General features: G+C 53.5%; 1 protein-coding gene across 1 annotated transcript; it reads right to left on the reverse strand.

Annotated features, from left to right (window-relative positions):
* Positions 1 to 193: 193 nt before the first annotated feature.
* On the reverse strand, positions 194 to 4,063 carry LOC144940459 (homeobox protein Hox-D8-like). The gene is made up of 2 exons (XM_078866784.1): positions 3,143 to 4,063; positions 194 to 2,038 (listed from the first exon to the last, which is right to left on the reverse strand). The coding sequence occupies exons 1-2, from the start codon at positions 3,663 to 3,665 to the stop codon at positions 1,731 to 1,733; spliced, it is 831 nt and encodes a 276-aa protein (XP_078722910.1). The 5' UTR covers positions 3,666 to 4,063; the 3' UTR covers positions 194 to 1,730.
* Between the last annotated feature and the right edge of the window lie 18,218 nt (positions 4,064 to 22,281).

Below are 22,281 nucleotides of genomic sequence, written 5' to 3' on the forward strand. Positions count from 1 at the left end.
TTGGGCACTCGAGTGAAGGGTTCGAGCGTTCGAAATCCCCCCCCCCCCTTTCCTCCCCCTATGCCCCCCCCCCCCCCCCCCACTTTTGTTTTGGCGAGTCGAGGAACAATAAATTCAGGAGCGACACGAGTTGCGTTGATAGTGTTTCTTGTTTTTTATTGTAACATGTTCTAAACATCAGTTAATGCGACTCACAATAAACCCCACATCTCTCATATACAACAATAATTCGTTAAAAACCCTTCGGCCGAGTATTTCTACAAAGTTTTAACCAAACTAACACACGACAGTTATAATGTTTTTTTTTTTGTTCCTTCCAGAATAACGCACGAAGAGCAGAGTACAACGAAAAATCACTTGCGACCCTCGGTCACGATTATGTACCACCCAATAATAACTACGATATCACCACTGGACATTTACAGGCAGGTCATGATGTCGTGGGGTTTGCGCGTACGCGGGCGTGTTTTCTTTAAACAGAAGAAAAAAGAAACACACATTTCGTTTCAAATAAATATATCAAGGAGGCGCGACGTCACCCTCGTTGTTCGCGACCAACAAAGAAAACTCGGAGGCGCAGGAATGAGATGATGGGGGGGGGGGGGACGCGTGGGAACGATTCACTGTCGTTCACACGCCGACCCGGACACCGAGTCCCCGGGACGCGACACGTGGAGGTCGAACGAGGGGCAGTGGCATCAGCACCACAGCGGGAGTCGCTATCAACGCGGCCGAGTGGCTTATCAACGCAGCCGAAGTGGCTTATCAACCCAGCAGAGTGGCTTATCAGCACAACCGAGAAGATATCATCAACACACGCGCATACACCGAGCAGATATCAACGTAGCCGAGTCGTTCTCGACACAGCCAAGCAACAACAGCCCGGCCCACATCAACAGAGCAAAGTCGCTACCAAACAGAACGGAGAAGATACGGACACGGCTGAGCCGCTATCAACAAGGGGCCGGAGTTGATAGCGACCCATCCAAGTCGCTATCCAAGCACCAGAGTCCGTTGATCAATACAGCCGAAGCGGTACGACCAAGCCGCCCTGTGGCAACGAAGCAAAGTCGCCATCGACACAGCCCCCGAGGGCTTATTAACATCGGCGCTCAGGATGTCAACACGGCCGAGCAGAGATACTGGCGGACAGACGAATTGCTACGCACGCAGTGAAGTTGCTTCGAACGCGGCCATCGCGAGCAAGATATTCGGTCCGCGCTCAAACAAAGTCAACGCGCACTGATATGAGCAGCAGCAGCAGCAGCAGCACCACAGAAACACATTCCGGGCATAATAACGAGGAGCCATGCCAGCGACAACACGCGCACACACGAACTCGTAACTAACATTGAATTTTAATCGACAAATTGTTTTCCCGATATTTTTTTTTCTCTTCCACAACGATATTCATGATAACAGAAAGACAAAAACAAACAAACATACAAACAAACCGGGCGACTGAGGAACCATCGTTACACCATAATATATCATTTATACACGGGTTGCGTGTGTGTGTGTGTTTTTAGGGCTACGTTTCAAGAGCCATTCCCGCAGAAACTCGCTACACACTGTATAGCATCAGTCTTCATTCAGGTGCAAATAAGAGGGGCGAATCGGGGGGGGGGGGGGAGCGGGTCTGACCCCTAGTGGACACCCAGAGGGGGGGGGGGGAGGTGAGGTGAGAAGGGTCGGGGAGGGGGGGGAATCCGGGGGACCCCCCCCCCGAATCATTCTGCCACCACCTCCGCCTTTTCAACTGGCTCCGTTGCCTCCTCCGGCTGCTGCTGCTGCTGCTTTGTGCTTCCTTCCTCGCCGGCCTCCTTGGGCGCCGGGAACGAGTCTTTGTTGTTCTCCTTCTTCCACTTCATGCGCCGGTTCTGGAACCAGATCTTCACCTGGCGCTCGGTGAGGCCCAGCGCGTGCGACACCTCGATGCGCCGCTTGCGCGTCAGGTACGGGTTGAAGAGGAACTCCTTCTCCAGCTCCAGCGTCTGGAAGCGCGAGTAGGTCTGCCGACCCCTGCGACGGCCAGGGCCTAGGGGCGAGCGCGGTGCGGGGAGGAGGAGGAGGAGGAAGGTGGTTGTAGGAGGAGGCGGGGGGAGTGGGGAGAGCGGCGGCGTGGGGGCGGGAGAAAGAGGAGGGAGGAGGAGTGGGGGGGGTCACACGCACGGGCTTTGTCAGGTGGCCACGTCGGATCAAACGTTACGAGTTGAACAGGAGAGGGCAGGAAATTAGCGGGCTCTTAACGAGCGCAGTTTTAAGAGTGCGCCGGGCCAGGCGCGGCGCTGCTCTCGGCAAAGCCGCCAAAGGGTCAGCTGACCGCGCCAGGCCACGGCTCCCCCCCCCCTGCCCGGCGCACGAGGGTCAGGGGACGTTCAGACGCACAAGCGGGGGGTGGGGGGCATGCCGGTACCGCCGTGCGAATGCGTTCGCGACCCAACCTCGGGGAGGGGAACGATCCCTCGGTGGTGGTGACGAGGTCGCTTCGGTGCCGCGCACGGAGCGATGCGGGGAGGCGGCGGGGGGGGGGGGGGGGGGCGGGCTGCGCAGCTGCACTGAGGCTCCCTGGGCACGAGGTACTGAGCCCTGGGCCCCGGGGGCGATACACAGGAGCCCCGGGGGCGAGACACTGTGGCCGCCAGCGGCGGCGGGGTAAGCCTCGGCGCAGCGGCGAGTGATGATTTGCGAGAGAGCCACGCTTTACTCACCCGCGCAGATTATGGGGGTTTAACGAGGGGTTTAGGTCGCGCTTTAGCGTCGCCGCGCCGCGTGTAAATATCTGCGCTTCAGATGACCCCCCCCCCTCGCCCGCACGCTCGCCCGCCCGCCCTTCTCAGCACATCACACGGGAAGTGACACGCGGGGCAATGCCATGGGGGCAGCCTCGCGTGCCCAAGCTCGCCCCCCCCCCCCCTCTTCTTCTCACGGAAGAACGCGCGAGCGCTGTGCTAATATTACCGCGCGAAGTCGAGTAATAGCGTCATTTGGCATTTCCAAAAACCATTACCCCCAACGACGGTTGGCACGGGCAACTCAATTCCTCCTCATCCCGCGCTAACAAATGGCCCATTGTCAATAAGCGGAGCGCGCCTCGCGGGGTCGCTTCCGCGAGCCAAAACCACCACCACCAAGTTCTCACCTTGCGGTCTCATCCAAGGGAACATCTGCGCCGCCGTGTAGCTCAGATGGGACGCTTCCGTCTCCTCGCCAACGCTCCCGACGGACGATTTGTAGTCGGGGTATTGCACCAGGCCGCCCTCTTGCTGCGCCGTAAAGACAGCCGCCCTCTGCAAGGAGTCGTAGCCGTAAAATTTGGGCGCCTCTCCGTGGCACGCGCTCACGGCGCAAGGGCCCTGCTGGAAGGGCGCTCCGGCGAGTGCCGACGGGGGCCCTCCCGGCGCCCCGCCGCCTCCTCCTCCTCCTCCCCCGACCGCGCCGCCACCGCCGCCTCCGCCTCCGCCTCCTCCGACCCCGCCGCCCCCAGCGTGGTAGAAGTCCTGTACTTGGTTCAGGTGCTGGAAACCCGGAGCCGCGCCGGCGCCGTAGACGACGGCGGCGCGTCCGCTCACGTCCTGCCCGAAGCGGCAGTCGTAATAGTTGGGACGGAGGGCATCGCCGGGCTTGTACTTGGAGAAGAGCGAGTTGACAAAATAGGAGCTCATGGCGAGGGAGCGAGGACGCGGGAAGCGTGGGGCGCTGAGGGCCGCCGTCAGGGGCTGGGCTGGCAGCCCGTCCCACCGCTTTATGGCTGTTTTGTGTTCGAGCAGGAGGAGGAGTAGGATAACCTCTCTGTAACGTCTACTTGAAAGAGAGGCGCTCCTCGGCCGAGAGGGAGGCAGAGAGAGAGAGGCGAGGGCTGAGGGGAGCTGCTCGCACTCGTCACTCTCGCCGGGAGCTGGCGAATCCCAACTCCCCGATCTCAGCAGCAGCAGCAGTAGCGGCAGTAGCGGCAGCAGCGGCAGCAGCGGCAGGAGCAGCCACGCAGCTCAGTTTGGCGACACATTCAAACCGCTCGCTCGTTCGCTCGCGACGCGTCTCTCACGGAGAAATTTTTTTTTACGACAGTTTGTATTTATCGCGGTGTAACGGTAGCCAATTGACTTGCGGTCCTGTGTATGGGTTTTTGTGGAATAGAGCACAGGCAGAAAGGGCATGGAGGATGGGAGGAGGAGGTGGGGGGGGGTGCTGCCGCGCATTGATACACCGGGTGGGGCTGTAAAGCGCAAGGAACCGCGTCACTACAATCGGAATCCATGCGCCTTGTCGGGAAAGCTGAAGGAAATAGGGAGGAGGAGGAGGATGCCGCTGAAGGGTGATCACGAGCGGGTCGAGAGAACTTAGCCAAATGTCAAGGTCGGGCCGGGACCCGTGGAATGGCTAATTAAGAGTTGCGACTCTCTCGTTATTAAAGCGCCACCGGCTCGGGTTCACGACAACTCCCCGGCTGCCACATGCCTCGCAATTGAGTTGATGATTTGGCTCACCCCGAAACAATATTTTTCGAACGATTTTTTTTCTCTCTCACTTGTGTGTTCGTGTGCGTCGTTCGCGTGGCGATTTTTGGACTACGAAGAGCAGATTGTTGTTGTTGTTGTTTTCCCTTCATTTCCTAAATTATTATTTTGTTGTGTGTGTCCGTGAATAACAGGAATCGATGGCGGTTTCTGAAACGACCCTCCACGCCTTCCCCTTGTATGACGAATTTTCCTCCAAAAATGGGCGGTTTACCAAACAGATGATGATTTAAAATTATGGATTAAAATATAAAGCACGTTGAAGTCACTTGACGTACGCGTCCGAGCGCGCACAAGTGCGGACGTAGCTCGAAAGTGATGTCGGGTCCAGTCGATGACTTTTGTTGTTGTTGTTGTTGTTGTTCTGCTGCTGCTTCTACTTCCTCTTCCTTCCCCTGGTTCAGCGAAAATATTCGTCAACTTTGTCCGCTTTTGACAACTGCCGTGGCACGCCCACAGTTTGGTGTTGGACGAAGAAGAATGTAAGAATGTATGAATGCGTCCATGCACGTCCGTATACATTCGTAGGTATGCTTGTATGTACGTACGTACGTACGTAGAACGCACGTACGTATGCCATTACAAGTACGTTGTTCATTCACCTTCGCACAAATGTGTGTGCACGTGTTTAATATATGTCTATACTGACTTGCAGTATACATGCCTGTGTTCGTATGTTCGTATGCATATTTGAGCGTGCATTTTTTTTGCGCAACTGTGTGTGTGTCGTGTTTTTCTTTTGTAACGACGGCAACAACAACAATCGATTTTGAAGCTATCATCTGTGAGTGAGAGTCGGGGCCTCGCTATCACGGTGCGAGGATGACGAAGCGAACGCGAGCAGAACCAGTTGAGCGCACTTTGCACATTCTCCCAATCGCCCAAACTTCGAGACGCTCCGCGTACCAACGTGTGTGTTGTGTGTGCTCGTGTGCGTCGTGTCCTGTGTTCATCTCGATGAACGTGGTGAGCGGCAGCGGGGGTGCTTCGCGCCACCCGAGTTCGATTCACGCTCACGGCCACCCAAATAAAGCGTGCTGTGACGATTTGTCCGAACCGGTCCTGGGCCTCCCCGATGTCGACTCAATGAGTAGCCGGTGCCGCGTGCAAACATCGCCACTGTGGAGACAAAAAGACGGTCGCGCGTGGTGCTCGCCAGCCAAACCCCCGCTCGTGTCCCGGTGCCGGTCTTCATAGGTGCTCGCTAACAGCACTTGCCCCTACAGGCTATGCTGGGGGGGGGGGGGTCTTTGTCTTTGTTGTCGTTAGAATTACCGACATGGCGGAAACGCACGCGCAATGCAAGTCGCGAACCAAATCTGTCGAAATTTTTTGCGGAGTTTTTTTCCTTCTTCCTTTTATTTTCCTCCCTCTCTGTTTTCTGTTTCACGTTATGAAGAAAAAAAAATCATAAGCTGGCGTAAATTTTCGAACGCAGTCATGCAAAAATGTCGGCTTGCGGCGGCGCACACTAATGGAAATCATGGCCGTGAATGCATTTCCCATCATTTCCGTGCACAAATGTTCCCCGGGCCCCTCGCCGGATTAATTTGTAACCAGGTCTAGGGAATAAGGAGGCGGCGGGCGGGGGGGAGTCTTCGAGCTCGGGGAGTCCTCGGGATCTACACGGTACTCCGCAAATCTCGGCGTGCAAAGACAACACATTAGGGGGGGGTCAGCTTTTTTGTGTCCTGCGCCCGCGGATCTCGTCGTCCCCGGAACGCGTAAAAAGTGACGACAACTCCGGCCACTCGCGCCTCGTGGTCCGTGCGGTGAGTCACAAGTTGCCCGTGGCATGCCGTGGTGTCCGCGGGCACAGAGAGGTCTCCGCCGCGAAGTCCTCGCCACGCAATCATTGCAAGCAAGCACGCGGAAATCAAATTAATCGGTTGGTGGCTGTCGCATTTTGATGGCTTCTATTAATGGCAGTTAAAATTTCAGCAAATCGATGTGAAAGTGATTTTCTTCATTTTATATTTTTTTTTACTGTGAGATTTGTTCACGCGAAACTATGCGATTAGACACGCGGCGTTGTTGTTGTTGTTGCTGCTGTTGTTGTTGTCGTTGAAGGCGGCCACGACGGAAAACTATCCACCTTCCCTGCGAGCGCTTTGCAGAGTTGGGCCGCTCTGTAAGCGATAACAATAACTCCACTGCCAACAGGTCCAGAGCTACCAAACACATCTTGGGATTGCAAAAATAAAATAAAACAAATTTAGTAATTGAAAATGCCTGTAATAATAGTAAGGTTAGAGTAGGTCACAGTGAGAGCCTAGCAATGGGACACGCTGGCGCGCCGCGCTTTGCCGAGAGCCGGTTTTGTTTGTTGTTGTTGCTGTTGTTGTTGTGGTCAACACGAAGTCCCCTCCCCTCTTCACAATCCGTTTGTCCACTCTGTACGGGCAACTCGGTCTCGTGCCCCTCACCCCCCCACCACCACACCACCACCACCACCACCACTCAGCGTCTCAGTCCCCACTCACTCCACCCTCTCGCGTCGCGTGTGCCGAGTGCCCAGGGTAGGGGCAGCCGAGTCGAGAGGCACCGCGCACAGCCAGAGAGCGCGTGCGGGACGCGCGCGGCTCCAAGACAACAACAACAACAACAACAGAACAACAAGAACAGAACAACACGACGTTAGCAGTTTGTTTATAAACATATATGTATGTAATACTGCATACAGTATTCTTTGGGTCTTTCGGTAAAGCCAGACAAAAATTACAAATATCGACGTTTCGATCGCAACACAAGCGGTCGTCTTGATACAGTGTTTGCTTTATTTTGTGTAGCTTGTGTGAAACGGGCGCGTGTTACACTCCACAATACCTAGCCACGTGTACGCCCCTGCGGTGATTTGATTACCCGTGAGTTGGCACTGACGCGCTCTTAGCTGATGCTGCTGCTGCTGATGGCGGTGGAGCGAGTCGAGATTGTACAGATTAATATTCGCGACCTGCGCGTGAACTCCACGAACAGGTATGTTGTTGAACATGAACTATTTGTTTATATATATAAATCAATATATAAAGACTAAATCAGTGTATTTACCCGTCAATTACATTTTAAATATATGACGAGGAACGATGCTGAACACGTAAAAAAACTAAAAATACTACATCGAATTCCGTTCAATATTTGTGACTTTAACTATTTAGTTCCAATTCAAGGTGCAGTATTTTTTTTATGTTACATATAAAACACATTTCAGCAATCGTGCTTATAAAAGTATTTATTTTAAAACACCTAACTTTTTTTTAAATCAGACTATGGGGCGCTAAGGTTATTGTTATTCAATGTGTGTGTATATATATATGTGTATGAGAATGTACACAGCGTACTGTCTGATACAAAGCGTACTCGTGAACTCTCCAATCGCTTTACCTGTGTGGCCACGGCATTCGCGATGTTTAGTAAATTCGCACAGAAGCCGCGATAAAAACCGAATGAACGGTGGTCCAAAAAACGAATTTAACAACATCACGAACGGTGTCGTGACACCAACAACAAAACTCACTTCCGTTCCGTACTTAAAAGCCACCGGGCCCTCCACGAACGAATATCAATCCCATAATTAGTCGCTAAATAACCGGTAGTGCTCAAAACATCGATGCGGCTCTTGCGTTTTAACAGAATCATCTTTCCTCCCGTGAGCTGTGTCCGTGCACCCCCCCCCCCCCCCACAGCTCCTCGTTCCTGTGGCCTGTTGCCTTACGTGCGTCGATTCGTTTAATCCGCGGTGAAATGAACGCAGGAGCTTTATCCGCCCCGGTGTTGTGAGTGTTGCGTGGTGTGGGGGGAGTAGAAGGGAGGTAGCCGCCCCCACCTCCTCTTCGTGTTTCTCATCGCCGCAGGCACCAAATATCCCCTCTCTCTCGCCGCGTGTAAAAAATGTAATTTAAACCGCGATGGGCATTTTGTTTGTTGCTGTTGTTGTCGTTGTTACAAAGTCGTAATAAAAACTTCCACCGGTTCTACAATGTCAGGAGTTCGAAAATGAATACTGCTGGGCGGTCTTTTATTTGTTTAAATAAAAAAAAATTCGGGGAGTCGCGACAGCTCTCGATCGCTCGTGCATCGCGTTCATAGGTCGCGTACAGATTAATACAGCAAGTACGTGTTCATAGGGCACACAGGGTCACAAATCATGTAGTGATTCACAGATCATGTAGTGGTTCACAGATCGTGTACAGGTTCACAGGGCATGTACAGGTTCACAGGGCCTGTACAGGTTCACGTGTACGGGCTCGTGGAGTGTCCCCCCCCCCCAGCCTCTCTACCCGCACACAGTCGAGGCCCCGAGCCGCATCCTCCGCGGCGCGTGACCTCACCTGCAGCCGGGCTACAACACGACAACACGCACCTGTCACCTGGCCACTGCCTTCACCTTTACCTGCACCGCACGTATGGGGAGGGGGGAGGGAGGGAGGGGGGAAGCTTTTGCAGCGACTCGAACAGCGCGAACGCCTTTCACTGGAACCAGGCGGAGTTCGTGCGCGCGCCCGCGACATCTTGCAAACTGTTCGGGTGCCACGTGCAAGTTGACACCGCAGTCACGTGTCGTACTTGCGCAGATCGGGAAAGATGAACTCTGCACGGTTCGTGCGAGTGGTGCACCACGTGAGCAGCAGCGACTGTGGGCGGTGGGGAGGGGGGGGTGAGGGGGGAGCCGTGTGGACCAGGGGGGGGGGGGGGAGAGGCCGCCCCTGCCTAAAGGGGGGGGGGGGGGGGCAGCCAGGACTCTCTCGGCCCCTCGCGCTTGGACCGCCTCTCGATGCCTCTCGACCTCTGCCTTCTCGGGCCCCGCGGATGCACGAAACTTTCCCGCAGCAGCATCGGGGAGGGACCACCACCCCTCTCCGCCTACCTGTGCCTGCTGCCCGCACACAGTGACCCACCTCCTCAACTATGGCCTGCGGTGGCCGTCTGGGGTCGGGGGGGGAGGACGAAAGAGGTCACAAAGTTGCGTGCGCTCAGCGCGGGGAGGCTGCAAAAGTTCAAGAGGGTTTTGGGGGGGGGGACGCTATGGCTCCCCCGCCTTCCCCCCCGTGAGCTGTCGCCCATTTCGGGGAATCAAAATGGAGCTCTTCTTTGGCTGTGCTGCCAATTGGCGGTGCGCCCGTCCGAGGGAAGAGGCCGCTTGCGCGATGCGATGGCGCCACCTGGCGGCCGCGGACCGCAACTCCCGGCTGAGCTCTCAACGGGCAGCGCGCTCACTCCTCCCCATCCCTCCCTCCCTCCCTCGCTCGCTCCCTCACTCCCTCCTGGCGCGTCCCACCCCCCCCAAGCCCCCCGCCCCTATCCAGCCACCCCACAATTACCCCCCCCACCCCTCACGCCTCCACCTCCTCCCAATCCCATCCCCATGGCACCCCCCCCACTCCACCGCGGTGAGTGGCCTGCAGGGACAGAGGAAGGACGGTCTCGCATCAGATCCCTCAAACAAAGCGCGAGATTGCAGGCCCTGGCATTGCCGGCCATAAAACCCTATTGCCTCACTTCCCCGGCGTGCCAAGCAGAGCGCCGAGCTCTGGGCTTTTACTGACTTTTTGTCTGGCCTCTGCGCGGGCCTTCGAAACGGCCGCGTCATAAACTCATTAACCCGCAGACGTCTAGCCGAGGCCAGCAGAGCACCCATCACCCCCACCACCACCACCACCACCCCCACCACCACCAACAACACCACCACCGCCCCCACCACCACCACTCCCGCGACCCCCCCCACAAGCACACCCCGCTCCAACCGGGTAAACAGCATCGACAACAAGATCTGTCCGTGTGATCCCTCGCTCCTCCTCCTCCCCCGCCTCTCTCTCTTTCTCTCTCTCTCTCCCTCCGCCTGTTGACTCACAGCGCGTTGGCAACCGCACGTAAATCTAGAAACAAAATAAAAAATATTATTATGTAAAATATTACGGGCGATTCCGGCGCGATGATGGATGGATGCAAGCGCGCGCGCGTGCGCTCAACGTGCATGGGGCGATCAATCAAAAGGCGCGTCTCGTCGCAGTCAAAATACCGAGAGCGGTGTAGAAAAACACAGAAGAAGAAGCAGCGAGAGAGAGAGAGACGGGAGCTTGTCCCGTAGCGGGGAGCAGCAGCGGCAGTTCGTAGTTGCGGCGTTAAGCGGGGACGCATCCAGGCGTTACCGCTGATTTTTTTTTTATTTGTTGTTGTTGTTGTAGAACCGCGGACCGACAGAGTAAAGAGATTGCTGCTGCTGCTGCTGCAATGGGTGAGGCGAGCCCCGTTCGTTGTCGACTCCGGGGAGCCGAACACTCGTGCGGGGGGGGGGCACGGACGGAGCCGAGGGCCTTCATCGGTGCCCGTGCGTTAACACCGATTGTGTACGGTGCGGTTTTTTAACGATTATATATCTATGTGTGTGTATATGTATACACACACAAACATGTGTCTTTGTGGACGCTCGTAGGAGACGGGAGATGCGTGAGAGCGTCGTTTGGGCGAAGTGTTGGGCGACATGCCTCGAGCCTCTTGGTTTTCTGTTTCTCTGAAAATGGGGGGCCCGTGAGTGGGTGGGGAGTGGGGGGGGGCTATCTTCTGTCCACACCGCGACGCGGCTACGCGACCGGGCAAATGTTGCGTTTGTTAGGCGGCATTGTCAGGAACTACAGTGCTAACGTTTATTTTACAATTGCATACAACGCGCGTTACATACATGTGTACTGTATTTATTTAAAAAACACAGCTGTAAGCTTTGTTCAATACTTACGTATAGGTGACGTTATCATCATCATCATATTCACCAACCACACTACTACCCTAGAGCATGTGATGTGGGGCCATATCAAATTGGATTGCACTGCTGCTGCACAATCAATGGGAAGGTAAATTACGGGACGGCGCTGCGAGTTCATTAAAGCAATGTGGGAACATTTCTTGTTTAGCCTCCATCTCGGAACAATTCAACAACCCCCCCCCCCCCCCGCCGCTCCGGGCGCGCTACTCTGGTCGCGTCCTAGCAGCGGTAACGACGCAAACCTCGCGTCTCACCCCCCCGCCCCCCGTGGAAGCTGCCGAGTGCACGCAGATCCGCACGGCTGCCCCCACGGGGCCACGCTCTATATCAGGATCAGCCTGCGCTACGGGGAAAACGCACCCCCCCACCCCCCGGTGGTAGTGGTGGAGTGGTGGCCGCGTTTCTGCGCTGTCGCGAGATATTTTTTTGTTTCTCCCGAATCTTCCACCGCGACGGAAGGGAGCGGTGGCCGTGGTGGTGGTGATGGTGGTGATGGTAGGGGTGGTGGTGGTGGGGGGGGCTCTGCGTGGAGCATCACGGGGCGGCAGCAGCAGCAGCGCGGGGTGCCTGCAGTTCCCCGTGAGACGGCGGCGGTGAAGACGAAGACGCAGACGAAGACGACGACGAAGACGACGAAGACATCAGCATCACGGCTCGTCCATCGCGCGCACCGACCAGGGCGGGGGGGGGGGGTCTCGACCTCCCCCGCTTTCCCAACCTCTTTGTGCGGACCTCGATTCTCGTTTGCAGAACCCCCCCCCCCCCACATTTCGTGCGGCCGACTTCTCAGTTTTAAAAGTCGTCCGTCGCGGCCGACTCACCGCCTCCGTTGATTCTTGCGGTTTCAACACCGGTGGGTGCTCGGGGGAGAGGGCGAGAGGGATAAGGAGCTCGCACGGCCGGCCAAGTAATCACACCAATCGAATCGCGCCGTTTAAAATCCCCGCATGCTCCGTTAACAATTAAGCCGCCCGCCCGCCCCCCATTAGGCGCCGAACAGCCGCGCATCGAGGCGCCGCGGTGTGGACGCATCAGCCGTGTCCGCCAATATCACCCAAAAGCGTCCACTGTGTACACGTGTGTGTGCGTGCGTGTGCGTGCGTAAGTGGCCTTCATAGGTGCTACTCGCTAACAGCACGTGCCCCAACAGTCTGCTAAGGCTACACGGGGTGGGGGGGGTCGTTGTTACGGCGCTGTGCTGTGAAGTCGGGCCCAACCGAGTTCGATTCCCCGCTCACGGTTGTCTGAAACAGTGCCTGGGCCTCCCCTAGGTCGACTCAGCCTCACGTGATGAGTACCTGTTGCGATGTGTTAACGTTGCTACTAAGTGGACAAATGCGGCCGGGCGTGGTGTTGGCACACCCACCCAGCCCACCTCATCGTGTGCTGTGCCGGCCTTCATAGGTGCTCGCTGACAGCACTTGCCTCAATTGTCTCTGCCCAGGCGAAACGGGAGTCTATGAAATGTGTGTAAACGCGTACGCCGTACGTGTGAATAGATATTGTTTGTGCCTTTAACTTCGTATATGCGTATGGAAGCGGCCTTCATAGGTGCTCGCTAACAACACTTACGGCTGTATAGGGGGGGATCTTTGCCTTGTGTGTATTATTACATTTATGTGCGTGTGTGTGTACGTGTAAATGCATATGTACTGTATTGTGTAAATCTACGTAGTTGTGTGTACACGTGGATGTACTTTAATACATGCATATTGTGTACACATGTACGTATACTTTATTTGTGTGAATATATCACGTGGGAATGTACTCGGCGTGCACGTGTGAAACTATACACGGGGTAATTGTGCACGCACACATGAGTTTACGTGAATATATAGGTTTGTGTATTTAAATAAATAATAATTTACACTGCTGGATGAAGGGCTGTCCACGCCATGTCGATCGCCACCGCTGTTTGACCATACTTCACCACGCTGGCTAACTCTAGTTAAGACTTTTTTTTTTGTAAATGCTTGCATATGTTTTCGAAATCTATACACGTCGACGTGTGTGTACATGCACTTATATACTGGACGTGTGTGCGTAAATTCAGACATGCACACGTTTGAATGTACGCGTGCGCGCATATATATATATCGCTAGCAGAACTTGCCCCAACAGTCTGTAAGGCTATGCGGGAGATCTTTGTATTTGTGTGAATGTTTACAGGTCTTTATATGTGTGCACGTACGAACGCGCGTGTATGAATGCACGTGGGTATTCATGCATGTGTACGCGGTGTTTGTATAAATGTTCATGTAAATATCTGCGTATGTCAGTGTGTTTTTTTAATTATCGTACACATATCGATGTACGTGTGTATACATATAACGTGAACGTAACGCTAAAATCTACGCGTGCACTGGCATGTGTGAACGCGTATCGTGCGTGTAACTTTGCGCGACGTCGCACGTATAAATGCATTTGTTTAGATGTACGTGTGCATGTTAAAGTGCACATGTGTGCCCGAGTTGATATACAATTACACACACAATATACAGTATGTGTGTGTGTGTTTGTGCGTGATGTACATGTGATGCTTACGTCTCGTGTGTGTTTGTGTACACGTTTTGGCAAGATTGTGCATTGCATGCACGTGTACTTTTGAGAATTCACATGTACGTGTGCACTTTTGAGAATCCACATGTACGTGTGCACTTTTGGGAATTCGAAATGCCCGTGTACTTTGAAAATCTTCAAGCACGCGAACCTTTGAGAATCCACACGCGTGCACAAATAAAAGTGTGCGTTCGCCTCCGATGCAATGCGTGCCCCCGAGCTCTGTATCAATGCGGCAATTCCGATAGGTCACTCGGTCACGTGCATGACACAACACGGGTAAGCACAGCACGCAATGCGTGACACGGTCGTGAGGGTCACCCCTCCACCACCACCACGAGGATGATGATGGTCGTTATTATGGTGGTGATTATGATGGTGGTGGTAACGGTGGTGACGGTGGTGGTTATGATGGTGGTGACGACGATGGTTGGTGGTGGTGATTATGATGGTGGTGACGATGGTGGTGACGATGGTGGTGGTGACGATGGTTGGTGGTGGTGATTATGATGGTGGTAACGATGGTGGTGATGGTGGTGATGGTGATTATGATGGTTGTTGACGATGGTGACGATGGTGATTGATGGTTGTTGATGATGATGGTGGTGATGATTATTGATGATGGTGGTGGTGACGATGGTTGTTGATGATGGTGATTCTTGGTGGTGGTGTTGATGGTGGTGTTGGTGACGATGGTGGTGATAGTGATTATGACAGTGGTGGCGATGATTGTTGATTATGATGATGATGGTGGTGGTGTTGGTAGTACTAACTTGCGAGGGGTTCCCAATCTGCCCCGGTGAGGTCACCGTTCCGATCACCAACTCCGACTGTGGGCCGTGTTGAGTACGTAGGCGAGCTTGTGTGTGTGTGTGTATATCTGTGAACATCTGAACCGGTCCTGGGCCTCCCCCTAGGTCGACTCAGCGTCAAATTAGTATCTAGGGAGACAAAGGCGGCCTGGCGGTAGTGCTGCCCAAACACACTCGTCGCGCGCGTTACCGCCCTCCCTAGGTGCAAGCTAACAGCACTTGCCCCTACAGCCTCGGTAAGACTACCAAGGGGATCTTTGTCTTTTGTGTGTGTTGTGTGCCTACGTGCTGTGTGTGCACGCGTTGTTTGGTGCGCGCGATGTACCTGTGTGGTGTACACACGCCGTGTGTTCACGCGTGGTTCAGTGCGTGTGATGCGTACTTTGTGTGTCGTGTACGCGTTGTGTACGCGTGTGTATCGTTCACGTGTGCGTTGACTGTTGATCACGTGTGTTTTGTATGTTGTGGCGTGAGTGTTGTGTGCTGCATTGTGTATATCCCGAGGACGTGTTGTGTGCGCGTGTCTGTGCGCTTGCTGTGCACGTGTGCTCTGTACGCGTGTCTTGTGTGTGCACGAGTGCTGTATCCGTGTGCTGTTGACGTGGGTGTGTACATGTGTATCGTGTATGTGTGGTGTGCGCGGTGTGCGCATGCGCTGTGTACGTGTTGTGTACGCGCGCGTGTTATACGTGTGACGTCTACGTGGGTGTGTTGAGTACATGTATTCTGTATACACACACACACACACTTTGTATGTGCGTGTTGCGTTCATGTGTGCTGTGTTCATGGGCTGAATTGTGTACCGGTGTGCGCATAGGTGTTTACGTACGTGGGCGCGTTGTGTACGCGTGTATTGATCGGCTGCTTGATTTTTTTCTTGTGCGTACTGATTGTGTTGTACACGTGCTGGGTGCGTGATGCGCAGTGTGTGTGTTGTGTGCGTGGGTTTATTGTGTGTTGTATATGCTGTGTACACGATGCGTACTCGGCCGTGTACGTTCCGTGCGCGCTTTGTGCGCCCGTGTCCGCAGCACGCTTCGTGAAGCGTGTCCACGTGTTACTTGGGGTGCAAGACGCGCGTGTGGTGCGTGTCGCCGTGCAAGGCGGCTCTATGCCGTGTGCGCACGTGTTCTGTACGTACGTGCGTTGTGTACGAGGGTGTTGGCTCTGTAAGACGGCGGCGTGCTGTGTACACATGTGCTGTGCACACATGCGCTGTGTACTACGCGGTCGTGTCGCGTACCCCCTGTAACACGTGCTGTGTAGTGTGTACAATATTGTGTACGCAACGTGTCGGATAAATGGGTGTGTACATTGTACGAATATGCAGTGTTGTGTATTGTGTGTACCTACTATGATGAGTGTGTGTGCGCGCAGTTTCACAAAGCGTGTTCTGTATACGCCCTTCGCGTACGAGTGTGTTGTGTTAAAACGTATGCTGTGTACCAGTGTTGTGCCATGTACGTGAGTGCGTTCTAATTGTTATTCATAATGCCCTTTAGTAAATTTATATAGATATAATAAATAACCACTTTGAAACACGACTGCTTTTTTCAGGATAATTTTTTTTTTGCATTGCCGTGTATTTGGCCAACTCCGTGTGTCGCGTGTACACTGGTGTGCTTGTGTACGTGTGCTGTGTATGCGTGTGCGCTTTGAACGCGTGTTGTGTACGAGCGAGCTGTGTAAGCGTGTGCGTTTTGTGTACGCGTGTGCGCACCATGCGTGTGCCGTGTACGCGATTGTGTTACGCGTGCGCGTCGTGTACACCAAGTGTGCGGGTGGCTTGGACGCCTGGTGTACACAAGCGTGTTGCGGTACTTGGGAGATGTGCACGGAATGTCGTGCAGGTGTGTTGTGTCCGTGTGCTTGTGTATGCGGGTCGGTTATGTGTACATGTTGTACGCGAGCGTGCGTTGCATAGCGTGCTGTGTATACGAGCGTGCTCTGCACACGTGTTCATTACTAGTGTTGTTGTGTACGCGTTTTGCCTGTGCTGTGTACACGCTTTGTGTGTGTTGTGTACGCGCGTTTTCTAAGCGCGCTTTATATGCATTCTTGTGCGTGTATTAAATTCTCGCGTTGTATACACGTGATGTAAACGCGTGGTGTGTGTGTACACGTGATGTAAACGCGTGGTGTGTGTGTGTTGTGTACACGTGATGTAAACGCGTGGTGTGTGTGTTGTGTACACGTGATGTAAACGCGTGGTGTGTGTGTTGTGTACACGTGATGTAAACGCGTGGTGTGTGTGTGTTGTGTACACGTGATGTAAACGCGTGTTGTGTGTTGTGTGTACACGTGATGTAAACGCGTGGTGTGTTGTGTACACGTTATGTTAAGGCGTGTTGTGTGTTGTGTACACGTGATGTTAAGGCGTGTTGTGTGTGTTGTGTACACGTGATGTTAAGGCGTGTTGTGTGTACACGTGATGTGCACGCGTGGTGTGTGTTGTGTGTACACGTGATGTAAACGCGTGGTGTGTTGTGTACACGTGATGTAAACGCGTGGTGTGTGTTTTGTGTGTTGTGTGTGTGTTGTGTGTGTGTATTGTGTACACGTAATGTAAACGCGTGGTGTGTTGTGTACACGTAATGTAAACGCGTGTTGTGTTGTGTACACGTAATGTAAACGCGTGTTGTGTTGTGTGTGTGTTGTGTGTACACGTGATGTGCACGCGCTGGTGGGCGCGCGCGTGCGCCGAACGCGCGTTGTGCGAACACGTGTGATGCACGCATGCGTTGTGTACTGCACTGTTGTGTTGTATACACGCGCTGTGTACACGCGCTGTGTACACGCGCTGTGTACACGCGCTGTGTACACGCGCTGTGTACACGCGCTGTGTACACGCGCTGCCGCTCATGTCCGAGACCCCCACCCGGGTGACCTCGGAGCGCGCTTCGCATCCCCTACGACGGCGCCACCCGGCCTCACACCTCGACTTCATCACCCCCCCCCGCCCCCCCTGTGCAGAGAGGGGGGCCGGATGACTTAAAGAGTCTAGGCTCAACTACTGAGCAATGACATTGCTGCTCCAAGCAACCCTCTGCCAATCCACTGCTGGATCAAGGCCCCCCCCCCCCCCGACCACCACCACCACCATGTGCTGTTGGTCGTAGCAGTCGTTTTTATTTACCATACATTGTTTATTGATAATGTAATCGCAATACTACTAAGCAGGGGCGTTACGCGAAACGTCGCCTATTATTATTATTATATACATTTTTAAATCGGTGTTATTGACAAATGCGTTTATATAACGTCGTTACCAGTAATTAATAGCGATGGGAAACACATACGACGTGAATGCGCGCTGCACACGTGCAACTCGTGCAGGGAATCGGCCTCCAGTTTGATTGACGGAGGGACATAATGCACTGCAGACGTCTGCAGATGCGTGCGTGTGTCAGCGTGTGTGACAGTGTGTGTGTGTCAGCGTGTGTGTGTCAGCGTGTGTGTGCGCGCGCGCGTCATAATACACTCATAACAACGTCTACCGCGCCGCGACATGATGAAAAGCCACGTGCATGTGCTTGCATGATGTGTCCTCGGCGTATTTATGAATTACGTGCGCTCGGGGGTGGGCGTGCGTTTTGCGAGTGTGGCGTGAGGGTGTCAAAAACATCAGCACCGGGGAGACAAAGGCTGCCGGGCGTGCTGCTGGCAACCCCCCCCCCCCCCCCCATCGTGCTGGCTTTGTAAATGTGTTCGCTTAACAGCACTGACACCCCCAACAGTCTGTTAAAGGCTACGCGGGGGGACATTTAGTCGGTGTGTGTGTGTGTGTTGCTGTTCGCGCGCGCGAGTGACCAAACCCCCTGTCGCAGCAAGCAACAGCAGCGGTTCACCGTCGCTGTGCACGTTGACGACTTTGTGCACTAACGTCGTTCTAACACCACGTCCCTCTCGTTCACAGCGTTCGTTGTACGGAAGGAAAAACACAACGGCAACAAACCAAACAAACAAACACCGTGAATGTATTTGCAGCTCCGCAACCTTTCGTTGTGGTTATTGAAAAAAAAGACATATATGTATATAAAACAATATATAATAATGAGGAATCGAGAATTCCACCTCGTGGCAGCTACACATGGGGATTTTATTTGAGCGGACGATATCATTACACTTACAAAAAAAACCATACAAACTACCGCCAATACATGCGCATTGTAACCTCGATTTAAACGATTTACATACTTTTTTTGTTTTTTTTTACTTACAACGCGTTGTTAATATTCTGTCTACAAATTACAAAAAAAATGATGTTACTGCCTTTAATCCCAGCAAAAAGTTTTCCTTTAAATTACACACCTCTTGTTAACTTCATTACATCAAACCTCACTGTCCCACACACACACACACACAAGATCCCTCCCTCCTCGTATAGCCTTAACAGACTTGTTGCGGAAAGTGCTGTGAGCGAGCAGCACCTATGAAGGCCGGCACGGCACACGAGCGGGGGTCAGTGTGGCCAAAACCACGCCCGACCGCCTTTGTCTCCCTCGTGGCGACGTTTACACACCGCACCAGCTACTAATTTGGGGCCGAGTCAACTTAGGGGAAGCCCAGGACCGGTTCAGCAGATAATCGTCGCTGGGTGTTGGTTGCCGTGAGCGGGAATCGAACTCGGGTCGCCAGGTTCTTAGCGCAGCGCGCCACCGCTACCCACAACATACAAAGACCTCCCATATAGCCTTTAACAGACTGTTGGGGCAAGTGTTGTGAGCGAGAGCCTATGAAGGCCGGAACGGGACACGAGGGGGTGGATGGCCACAACCACGCGCGGCCTCCTTTGTCTCCCCCAGTGGCGATGTTTACACACCACACACCAGGCACTCATTTCAGGCCGAGACAATCTAGGGGAGGCGCAGGATCGGTTCAAACATTAGCCAGTGTTGTCCGTCATGAGTGGGAATTCAACTCGGGTTTCCGGGTTCACGGCGCAGCGCGATAATCGCTGCGCCACCGATCCCCACACTGCCCCCCCTCCTAGGTCGACTCAGCCTTAACAGAGTACTCGGCGCGGCGTGTAAACAATGCCACGAGGGAGACACAGGAGGCCGCGCGTGGTTCTGGCCACCCACCCCGTCGTGTGCCGTTCCGGCCTTCATTAGGTGCTGACTAACAGCAGCACTTGCCCCTAGAGTGTGTGAAGGTTATATGTGTGGGGGGGTCTTTATCTTTGTCAATACACGCACACACACACGCACACGCAAGCTTTCAACCTGAGTGTCACAGCCACACTTAACAATTGTGCAAAAGCGTGAATCTAACCCTCGGCGTGAAAACCTCAGTCGCGACGGCCAACTACACTTCAAGTATGTTCCTAGTATCGATCTTCAAAAAAAAAAACACACGAAATGACGTCACCAATAAACAGCACTAAAACGCTTGCACGACAATTACATCAAATAGCATCGATCAATTATTATTAATAATTATGGGGGGGGGGGGTTGGGGGGGGGTTTAGACGTAATTAAAAAAGTTTATGCTCGGCAATAAATTAACGCGGAGGTGATGCAGCCGTACGAGGTTGTGCAGAAGATACGGAGGATAGTTTTCGTCTATTTACAACACACACACACAAAAGTTAAAGAGCTTGCGAGAGAAAAGACAACATGGGTCCTTTCTTGCCAGATTTTAAGAATAAGAATAGGTTTTACCCTTTCTGGCAATAAAAAGAGGTGTTACGATGTTCAAACAGCAAACATAAACCCTTTGCAAGGAATCGCGTCCACGCAAAAGGACTTGAAACAACAAAACAATAATAATGATGATGAAAAAGAAGAAAATACGTTCGCACGACACGAAGCCGAATACCAACGACAGGTGAAAACAAACGACAAACTATATTTGTATATAACGAACACTATGCAATGTAATGAGATGTCCCTTCACGGGGAGGGAATGTTTACATTTTTTTTCTCCAAAATGTTGTTTGCGTTTGAGGTTATTAAAAAAAATGTTGTTGTTGTTGTTGAACTCGAGTTGCATTGGCGCGCGCTCGTGTCGAGCGTTCGGGGGCCTCTGCGAGAGACTGCGTTGATGAACTTATTAATTAAACGAGCGACGGAGTGCCCACAGGTGCATGTAAAGTGGAGCGGAGAGAGAGGGGGGCGACCCCAAAGGCTGGGCAAAGGGGGCACACACACAGGAGAGACGGCGACTCGCGCCGTGGAAAAATAAAAACAAAAACTCGATCAAGAATAAGCGAATCAAACGCCGCCACCTCACCCCATTTAGCCGGCGTACGAATAATGAAAACGATTCTCCGTTCAGGTTCCAAAACTTGTTGACTTTGAAATTCGAGTCGTTCTCGTGCACAGACAGCACTTTCGGAATATTTTTCGTGTTTAAACAAAACAAAATACTATATTTATGAGAATTCTAATATCATAAAATATATAAATTAGACACTCTGTTGCGCTACATACTTGGACTGCCGACTACTCAAGATTTACGTGGCTTTTCTTTAAAAGGGGGAATCAAAGATAATATAATTCTTTTTTTACATCAAACGTGAACTCACGTTGGCAGTCCCAGGGCTGCCCGCGCCGTAGCCAGGACCCGGATTGGAGTTGCTCGCGGGTTTGCATGCGTGTACCACACACGTACCAGTGCACACCTACCACCCACGTACCACACACGTACACGTGCACCTACCACCCGCGCGCGTACGCACTCCCACCGTCTCAGCTATGCACCTTTTTGTACACCGCCTACATATGCGCTCGATTACGAATTTGCCGACTTTTAACTGGAGCGAATATCTCTTGAGGATTTACGGTCTGTACATATTTATAGTCTGTCCTCGCTCCTATGATATAATGAAATTGGCGTGGGTCTTGAGCGAGAGAGAGAGGGAAAAAAACGTTGTTTTATCTGGAACCAATCCAGCATGCAAAAAGCCTTGCACGCTGCGCACGCACGCACGGCATGGCGCACGCACGCACATGGAGAACGCGACCGCCCGCTCGGATCGGGTCGCAATGTACGGGGCTGCTGCTGCTGCTGCTGCCGCCGTCTCGGGCTTCCGTGCTCGCGACGGCACAGAATCACCGTCGTGGTTTCCCCCCACCGCCTCCCAACCTCCCACCACTCCACCATGGTCGCGTCATGATGTGTCGCGCACTCTCCCCCCCCCCACTCACCTTCTCTCTCACCTCCTCGAGACGGCCAGCGAGAGAGAGGAGAGAGAGAGAGCGAGCGAAGCCAAGCGGCTCGCAATAAACACCGACAAATACATTAAACCCACACCTCGCTGTGTACACGCGCGCGCGTGCGTGGCAGCACGGGGTTACGTACAACGGCGGTGCAACAGACAATCACACGTTGCTTGCCACCATTTCAACCTCCCCCACCCCCCACCACCATCACACCTTCCCTCCTCCCCCGAGTAAGCATCACCTACTAACACTTGCGCCGATACACCGCGCTCTCTGAGTGTCCTACGCAAGGTTCGAGTAGTAGGTAGGGTAACGTCGTCGGCGTCGTCGTTGTTGTTTAGGTAGTTACTTGCCATCACGCACAGGTGTAGCGAGACGACGACGACATCGTCGGGCGCGCCCGCGAGCGACGGGACCGATGGCCGATTGCACGAAGCCGGACCCCCCGCCCGCACCCCTCTGCCGCCAGC

The sequence above is a fragment of the Lampetra fluviatilis genome, chromosome 2 (assembly GCF_964198595.1).
Source record: "Lampetra fluviatilis chromosome 2, kcLamFluv1.1, whole genome shotgun sequence".
Classification (NCBI taxonomy): Eukaryota; Metazoa; Chordata; class Hyperoartia; order Petromyzontiformes; family Petromyzontidae; genus Lampetra; species Lampetra fluviatilis.